At 44.2% G+C, this 10,016-nt stretch overlaps 1 protein-coding gene across 1 annotated transcript; it reads left to right on the forward strand.

Moving 5' to 3' along the window:
• The first annotated feature begins 5,576 nt into the window (after window positions 1–5,576).
• tril (TLR4 interactor with leucine-rich repeats) lies at window positions 5,577–7,772 on the forward strand. The gene has a single exon (XM_036565519.1). The coding sequence runs from the start codon at window positions 5,577–5,579 to the stop codon at window positions 7,752–7,754; it is 2,178 nt and encodes a 725-aa protein (XP_036421412.1). The 3' UTR covers window positions 7,755–7,772.
• Window positions 7,773–10,016: the final 2,244 nt, after the last annotated feature.

Here is a 10,016-nt window from a genome sequence, read left to right on the forward strand (position 1 = left end):
CATGTGGTGAATTTGAACCCATTTCACAGTGCAAGTGTTTGATGTAGGTGCAGATGCTAGCTGGCTGTTGTAATACGCCAGTTGATCTATTTTACACATTATACTTTTATGTTTATAATGTGTTTAATGCAAATTTTAGTGCACAATTTCTATTTATTTGCTTTACATTACACTTTCATGTATCCAGGGTTGGGATAGCTACTGAAAAATTAGAAGCTACTTTCTCAAAATTTGTAATTAGCTACAATTTAGCTACTTTTCCAGAAAAAGTAGTGCACTACTTTTTAGCTACTTTCAAAGCACGATTGTCAGAATGTTTATGAATCTCCACCTGACACATCAAACAAGCACAACTGATAGTGTGAACAAGACACAGCATTTAATCATGTGACAGAAAAAACATACAATTGAAAAGCTGCAAATATACAAAAAGATCACCAAAAAATAAGTTTAAGTGTAACCAACAACCAAAGGTGTGATATCCAACAAAAATTTAGACTAAGTAAAGGCAAAGTCAATCATTCCAGGTTTTTTCTAACAAAAACAACAAAAATAAGTATACAAACCAAACAATTTTGTGCAAAACATTGTCAACTGTTAAAATAAAGCTGATCCAATTTACACATTTCTGCAAGATGTACAGACATGACATTCAGAGTCCTTTGTTAAACTTCAGCAACACTTTAGCCTCAAAGTTCTCATCAGTCACCCTGGCTCTGCGCAGTACTATTAGTAACAGTCTATTATGAAAATGTTTTTTCCGCTTTAGCTAAGCCAGGGGTCGGCAGCACGTCACTCTTTTTATTGCCCTGTTGTGGCTCCACAGCAGAACTAGATTTTTTGTTAAAACAACATAATCCTCCTTTGCTGTAAAATAAAGCTCTGCTGATCGTTATAACGCATAGTTCTAAGACAGTTTTCACAATAAATGCTTAAACGCTGGAGTTAACGCATAACTGCTAATTTACACTTTAATGCTGAAGACTGACGCACAGACTGTTGGTCACACAGCAACACAGATAACAGTGTCGCCTAGCTTGTATCTAATGAAACAGCAAAGAAATAGATTTTAAATGAGCATCGATAATTCGGAGACGAATGGACTTATTTGCGTTTATAATCACTCCAGCTGGTTTCCTGATACTTTTAATCTGCAACGAGAAATTGTCAAACATTAAATCATGAAGTCAGCTTCTCGTTCGAATCCTCCCGTTCCACCTTAAATGGTGCCGCAGTAACGTACATTCTGGCCCCTCAGGCACCATTTAAGGTGGAACGGGACTATTCGAACAAGAAGCTGTTGAATGAGAAGTGACTTCAGCTTTGCAAAAAGTCGAATGCTGAGAGACATTTTACAAGAAACTTTCATAGAAAAGTTTCCTGACTGAGGCGCGAGAAAAGCTACACAAAAATTCATAGGCGCTACAGCTATTAGCTACATTTCATAAAATGGTGTAAAAATCTATAGTTAGCTACAAAAAGTAGCACGCTACTTAGCTACTCCCCCATTCCTGAATATATTGAAAGAAAAAACATAAAATACAAATAAAATGAGCCATAACGTTTGCATAAACCTCATTTTATGTTTTATGTATTTATTTATTGTTTCCCCAAAATATTATTAATATATGTGCATTCAAATGTGTTGAAGTGTGTTCTGTGTAGTGGGTGTGCTAACTTATTTTCGCTATCAACAAGACATGCAATATGCCCAGAGCACCCAAACTTTGCATGCATAAATTTACTTTTAAAACACCATCCTCCCTTTAATGTATGAACATTTCATGATAAAAGCACCAACAGAAATAGTCCAAAACTATTTCCAAATAACTCCAAACTCCAAAAATTCCCAACTCCAAAAAGTACATCAACTTCCATAATAAGTCAGATTTTTTCCTCTCTTGAAAATGTTCTATACTGGAGATATAAGGTTTTATTCTACGCTCTTATGAAGACCAGCTCATGATGGCAGACAAATGTAGGTGAATCTCTCTCTCTCTCTCTCTCTCTCTCTCTCTCTCTCTCTCTTCTTCCCTACCCCCTACTCTGCCACATGCCTTTGTTTTGTCCACATCTGTTCCACACTCTCCGTTCCTCTACAAATCTTCCTTACTCTTCTCTCTCTAACCTCTCTATTCTCTTTTGTTTAGCTTTTCTTTCTCACTCTCTTTCTTTCTGCCTCTCTCTCTCTCTCTCTCTCTCTTTCTTTTTTCTTTCTCTTTATATTTTACAGCAGTGTCGGCTTCTGCAGGGCCAGTAGACAAATTCACATGAGGCTAGACAGGATATGACCTCACTGACATGAAGGGGTTTCACTAAACTCATCACACACAGAGGAAATGCTGAAAGTGTATGTGTGTGTTGGTGGTTATTTTGATTCTGGTTTGAATGCTTGTTTTGTGGCGTGACGTCCCACACTTTGCCGGACCACCGCAGTGTGATAACACAATGTGCTTACCATTTAGACAAAGCCAACAAACACACTGGCGTTCACGCAAAGCCATAAACACGTCAGTACAGTTTCAGTGCTGATCATTCACTCAGATAGAGCAGTTCCTCTTACTGCTGTGCAAAACAGAAAGATCCTCACTGTTTCTCTGCTCTTTCCAAAAGGCACAATCTGGAAAAAATATGGAACATCTGGTGTTTCTCTTCTTTCAGGTGTCTCAATATGAGAAATTTGCTTGTGTTATCTGTTACTACTGGTTGGAATTTTGCAGCTTTTCTGAGGATAATCTCTATCTGGGACATAGCTGCGCTTCCAGATTAAGTCCCTCTGCAAACTGTGAGATGATCACACACACACACACACACACACACACACACACACACACACATTTGTAAAATAAAGAGAGAGAGATATTTAAGCCATTCTTAAGAGACATTTTTTTGTTGCAGATCAGTGTGCAGCACTATGTTGTGTCGAGTATATAATTATCTGATATAATTATGTTAATTGCTAGAAAAAACAATATAGACCAGCAAAGCCTGTCACCAGCAACTCAAGCATGTTATGTTTTGGATGCTGGTATGCTGGTCAACAGAAATGTTATGATGGTTACCACCATAACCAGTTTGTTTTGATTATTGATTATAATAATAAGTTGATTATAATCCAAAATGGCCATGGTACGTGACCAGCTAAACCAGCACCAGAACAGCATAAACCATCTTAGATCAGCATCGAACTCTAAGCTGCAGGTCTAAGCCGTTTTTTCAGCAGGGTTAGTATTATTAATGTTTATGGTTAGCGAGTGAGACAACTTGCTAACTGCAGATGTTAGCACCTTGGCTAAATGCAGCTAAGTCACTTCACTGCCACCAACCACTCCAGTTATCTACATTTTTTGCTACAAGTATGTAGCATCATGCTCTTGCGAGTATGTCATGACATGATATAACTGTATTCACTTTTTGTGTTGTTACTCTTTAAAGTTAGCTAGTTAGCTAGCCTCCCAACTGCACCAAAATGGATTTTTCATTGCCAATCTTCTGAACCAGCCTCAGCCTTGCCCATTTTGCAAGGGAATGCACACTGCTAATGTGTCATGTAACTGTGGCTTTAAGTTTTGCCTGGAAAAACGCAAATTAAAATGCAAAGAAAGGGCATTTAGAGCTGTTTGTAGCTGAGGAAAAAGGGGAAACATGCAATGTCCATTCTCTGAAGTGATCTTGAGGTTAGTAGGCCAGTTTTTCATTCCTTAACATCCAAACTAGCTCTGTCATTTCAGGACTGGTCACTCCATATGTGAACAGAGGGGACCAGGCTTGCATATGTAAGCTAATGGGCACAATAAAGCTTTTATTTTATCATCTTTTTCTCTTTTTTGTCTGTGACAGCAATGTCATGGTAAAAACTGTGCAGTGTAAACCTGCCTTTAAAAAAGAGCAACAGAAGTCAAGGTGCTGAAGCAACTGTTTCTAGCTTCTATTATGAATGTTCTAAGTGGGATGCACTACAGATGCTGAAGACAGAGATCAAGCTAGTAACAAAAGAAAAGTTTGCACAAAGTGATTCTGCACTTTCTCCTTTCTCTCCTGTTCTTTTGCCCGTGTAGTCACGTTTATAAACGTCAGGCTCATGTAATTAATATGTCCACCCACACACTCACCCAGGAGGACCTCTTCCCACGGCCTGGCGCGCAGCCTTAGAGAGGAATTTCAGCTGAGAAACATCTTTCTGGACTTTCTGGCCCTGTTTCTCTCTCACTGTCGTGGTGTTTCCCTGGATCTATTCACTCTTCTCAAACAAGCATTCAGGAAAGAGTCCTCGAGGGACCCTCGTGGGAAGCGAAGGCTGCTTTCCCCATATTCACACTGTGTGTGTGTGTCATTAGAAGACTGCTGTCCACATCTGGCCGGCAGTGGGGGGAGAAAGGGGGAGGAGGGGTGATCTATGCCTAAACTCAGAAATATAGTGTGCGTGTGTGTATAAAAATGTGAGAGTGCATTTAGTGCTTTGTTCTCCATGCTGATGGTAAAACATGCGCATTGTGCTGTTGGCTGGTCCCCATGATGACAAATGCTTGTTTACTAAAATGCAGTATTTGGTTACTGAGGTACAGCACTTTCATTTATTTAATTTCTAGTTCAAAGTGGCTATTCAGTACAAGTTGTTCATTTTTCAGGCAATATTTCTGAGGAGAAGGCAACACGACGCAATGGATCTGAACGGATGTGCAAATGTCTAGAAGCTGTTACTGAGAGAAGGAAATTGATAACAAAGAAGAACATCTTTGAATCAAAAAAAGAAGCTGCTGACGAGTCCAGACCTCAACATCATTGAATGTGTTTGAGATTACTGAGGATTGTAAGAAGCAGAAAATGCTACCAACTTCTAAGACTGAACTTTGGAGGTGTGGAAAAATTTCCCTCCAGATTTCTTTGAAAAACTGAAAGTCTGAAAGCTCTAATAAAAGCAAAGGGTGAACACTCTGAATACTGAAAATATCAAAATTTTATTTAGTTGTTTAGGTTTCTGAGTACTTTTGTGTTAATATAAGCTTTCTGCTTTTGTCCTGACTCTGAAAAATGAAACTGACCAAAAATAAATGATATGAGGCCCATGTCTTTATCACAGCATGTTACAGGTTCAGGTGCAGGCAAAAGATCTTTATTTAACAACAGCAACACAGAACTCAAAAGTATTGCATTGAAGGTGCTTAACTCAAATGTGTACTTGACACAATTTGTTTTTCAATATACTTTTAGAAATACGTTTTGGAAATTATGTATACATTTGAAATAAATTCAGTACACTATATTCTTTATTCCTGTATGTTCGTGCAAGTGTGTAAATCTGTGCCTGTGTGTGTGTGTGTGTGTGTGTAATCTGCACCAGATGACCACTAGTGGAGTGAGAGAGGCCGTAGTAGGCGGACGTTTCCTTTCTCTCTCTCTCTCTCCCTCTCTCTCTCTCTCTCTCTCTCTCTCTCCCTCTTTCTTTCTGTTTTCAGTCTCACTGCAGCTGGATCTGCAGGGCTGCTCCCGCTGCTCGCGCTCATCGTCCGTTCCTGAAAACCTGCTCTGGACAACCGGGACCGCATTAGAGGAATGTCCACTGCACTTTCCCGGGAATGGCCGCGCGCGCGCTCCTCTTCGTCATCCTCGCCGTTTGCCTCGCACTGCTGCCCGCTGCTGTTCGCGCAGCACGCGCTCTCTGCCCGGAGCGCTGCGAGTGCGGACGCGCGCCACAACACGTCCTGTGCGCCAACCGGGGGCTGCGCACGGTGCCGGGCGCGCCGCCGGCGGAGAGCGCGCGGCTCGTGCGCGTCCTCGTCCTAGCGGGCAACTTCATCGACGTCCTGGGCGCGCGCGATCTAGCGCGCTACGGCCACCTGGCACGCCTGGACCTGCAGTTCAACCGCATAGGGCGCGTGCACGCCCGCGCGTTCGCGAGGCTCTCCGAGCTGCAGGAGCTCTACCTTGGCCACAACCTCCTCTCCGCCGTGCCTCCGCGCGCACTGCAGCCGTTAACGAAGCTTGCCGTGCTCTACGTGAACGACAACGTCATCGAGGAGCTCGAGCGCGAAGCCTTTGGAGACTTATCGAGCGTGGTTCGACTGCGGCTGGACGGGAACGCGCTCGAGACGCTGCGCGAGTCCGTTTTCGAGCCTCTGTCCGGTCTGGTGGCGCTGCAGCTCGAATCCAACCGTCTGCGCCACGTGCACCCCACCGCCTTCGCCAACCTCACGCGCCTGCAGTTCCTGAACCTTTCCGACAACCGGCAGACGGAGCTGCGCGACGCGCGCACTTTCGCGCACCTGGAATCGCTCACAACGCTGCTGCTCGCGCGCAACCGCATCGCGCACGTTGGCGCGCGCATTTTCCAGGACCTGCGGAGGCTCTCGACACTCTCGCTGAGTGGGAACAGGATCACGCGGCTCGAGCCCGAGGCTCTGGCGGGCCTCTCGCGCCTGCGGGAGCTCGCGCTGGACGGCAACGCGCTGACCGAGGTGCCCGCGGGCCTCTTAGACCCGCTCGCGCGCCTCGAAAGCCTTGACCTGAGTGCCAACCAGATCGCGCGCGTGCACGAGGCTGCCTTCACGCACCTCGCGCGCCTACGCGTGCTCACGCTGCGCGACAACAGGCTCGCGAGGCTGGCGGGCGGCGCGCTCGCGGCCAACTTGGCGCTGCGCGCGCTCGACCTGCGGGGTAACGAGTGGACGTGCGGCTGCCGCGCCGAAGCACTGAGGAGTCGCGCGGGGGGAGTCGGAGAGCTGGCGGTGCGGTGCCGCGAGAGGGAGGAGGAGGAAGAAGAAGAGGAGGAGGAAGGTAAAGAGAGGGAGGAGCGCGCGGAGAGAATGGAGCAGAGGGACTCGTGTGTAGATGAGGACCAGGAGGAGAGGATAAGAGGAGGTGAGGAGGTGGAGGATGAAGGAGGTGCAGAGGAGCGCGCGGAGCCTCCTACAGAGCGGAGAAAAAAGAACATGAGTACGAATTTAGGAGCTGGCAAAAAGCGCGGGAAACCAAGAGCTCTTACCGGAGCCTTGACGACAAAAATAGTTCCCATGACAACGAAGGACGCCGTTGTCGCTCAGCAACGCGTTGACTCCTTGCAACAGGAAAAGCGCTATGAACACACCGCTGCCTTAAAAGACGCCTGTCACTTTAACCGTCACCACATCGCCAACGTGACCGTGGACCAGGTCACGGACAGTACGGCCACTGTCCGCTGGACCGCAGCAGCGGACCGCGGCGAGCTCGCGCTGCACTTTCGGGTTTTCTTCGACCGCCTCGGCAGCTCCGCGCGCTTCCCGCGCTATGCGTACGACGACGGCTCGAGCAGCTCGCTGACGCTGCGGGAGCTCCGCCCGGATTCCGCCTACCTGGCATGCGTTGAGAGTGTGGTGGGCGGGGTTTCGTGCCACGTGGCCTCGCGCGAGCACTGCGCAGGCTTCGTGACCGCGGCCGGCGTTCGCGAGGCGGAGGCGTGGCACGTGGCGGCGGCTGCTCTGGCGCTGAGCGTGCTGCTCGCGTTGTTGCTGGGAGGGGCGGGGCTGGCGCGCGCGCTCACGAGGAGGAGGAGGAGGAGCAGCAGGATCAAAGGCGGGAGAGCGTACTCGTACTCCGCGCGCACGCCTTTTCGCGCTGCCGTGGCAACCGCCTGCGCGTCGTCCGAGTTCAGCGCGTACAGGAGCGGGCGCGCGCTGGCCGAGGACGGAGATCTGATCCAGTTTACAGGAGAGAGACTATATAACAGCGCGCCCGGCTGTAGAGAGGATGACGTCACGATGCAGCGGTTCATCGACTAGGTTCTACGACTGCATGTTTATGTGTGTGTGTGTGTGTGTGTGTGTGTGTGAATACGTTTATGTGTTGTGTGAGGGTTGGGATGGGAGGGTGACCGTGTAATTGTGTATATGTTTGTGCCGATATAAATAAGCAAATATCACGATGACGGTTTGCTATATTTTCAAGAATAATTAATTAACAAAAAGCCACTACTTGTATAAGATAATTCTTAGTTTTCTGAGTGACATTTTTAAATAGCAATACTGTATTGGTGGTTACACATTTTGGATTACTCTTTTAAAAAACTGTCCTGATAGTTTTCATTTATATATATATATATTTTTTTTTTTAGAGTTTTGGTCCCCTAGATACTAGTGTAACAATGCATTGTGATATTGTGATATAACAATACAAAGGTCAATGGACATTATGTGAATTATAGCTTTGAGCGCAGTTGCACTGTTTGAACACCAAAGTTTGTGAATGATCAGCGCTAATCAACACCTCACTCCAGCACTCCTCTATACACAGCATTCCTCTCTACAAGTTACAGCTCTAGTGTCATTAATAGGTTCATTACACCTCTGCTAGACAGAACACTGGTGCAAACTCACTTTTTGAAATTATGTGAGGTCATTTTGGTGGTCACGGGATGGTTGTCGAAAAACGTACATACCTGAGTTGCAAAAGGCTGCCAGAAATGAATTATTATATATTATATTATGAGCTGTCAATGACAGTTGAAAGCTCAAACTAAACTCATAATGGATTGTTGTTTTGTTTAGTTATGGTCAACAATAACAGCATTACTCCTCTATGGTGACATGTGAAGGTGCTCAGAGCAAAGAACAAAAACACGTCAAAACTGCTGTACACACAGCTGTATAACAGTATTGTCGCATGTCTAGTTTGTATATCCTTGCTGTCTGTTCATTGATTTCGCCTAAAACCTTTGCATTGTGTTAAAAGAAATTTAAATCGAGAATTACTTAAAAAATCTTGTTACATCAACTTTATTGAAAATAACAATGTTTTTTTCTTCTCTTGTAAAGTTACTTTTTTGAAGATACTGAGTTTTGTTCCGACAGCGACGATATATAGGTTTGTGTGTGTGTGAAAGTGTGTATGTCTAAGAGAGAGAGAGAATATGCGTGTTCGTGTGTGTGTATTAGGTACATAAAGCATGTTGTTACAGTATGGACTGATTGAAACCTAGTGCCTCAGAAAAATAATCAGTCAATATATATCACCCTATACATTCTCATAGAGGACAGGCAGCTGGAGATGGAGAGCTGAATGAAAGCCAGTGTGTGAAGAATAAGGAGCATCAGAATATGTGTGGAGTGTGTTTTTCTCTTTTTATCTGTGTGTGTGTATGTATGAAATTTTCAGGGGTACTGTGAGCATAAAATTCACTTTAAAAGCACATTTTTACAGCTTGTGCAGTTTTCTCAATCAGCTGCTGGTTGGCAGAGTCCTTTTACTTTTTTGTTTGTTTTTTGTACTTCAGACAGTTTTGTGCATATGGTATAATTGATATATAAAACTGATTTAACTCTGTAGTGGAATGTGTATCTCTTGTTGAGTTACAGTAACTCAGTGAGAACAGCCTGCCAATAATCACAAACCTTAAAGCCTTTAAATAAATGGCACTAAAGAAGAGCAGGACTGTGCAAGTCATTTAGTTGACTATACTGTGTGTAAGTGTGTGTGCGAGTGCTAAGTGAGATTATTTCATTGATGACTGTATCTGCTAAATAAGGATTACTTCATCAAATCATCCCACAGACACTTACTATACTAAATCAAATCAGTGTATGTCACTAGGATGTGATATGAACTGTGACCAGAAGGGGGCAGTGCTCTCTTACTGATCAACTGTCATCAACCCGTGAAGAAAAGAAATCTGTATTGATGTTTAACTATGCTATTGCTATATATTCAGATAAAATGCATTATAAAAGATAATGAATGTTAAATATTTTCATTTTAGGCTTAAACCAGTAAGCCTGTGTATGTTCCATCAAGATTCTGATGTTATTTGAGTTCATAACACAATACACCAATAAAAACACAAGTGGATGTAAAGCAAGTTCTTTTTATTTAGAAATAGCAATAAAATTTGTTAGTTGGTACAAAAATAAAGGAATATGGATTTTCTTCTCAAAAACTGTACATGGAAAACACTGTCTTCTCACCTGAACAGTTAGGCCGAGTGATAGTCTCTCACATTTTGTGACGCTGAGCAGTCAAACACTGAACATTTTGTAACAAATTGCGTT

Source organism: Colossoma macropomum, unplaced genomic scaffold, assembly GCF_904425465.1.
Source record: "Colossoma macropomum unplaced genomic scaffold, Colossoma_macropomum, whole genome shotgun sequence".
Classification (NCBI taxonomy): Eukaryota; Metazoa; Chordata; class Actinopteri; order Characiformes; family Serrasalmidae; genus Colossoma; species Colossoma macropomum.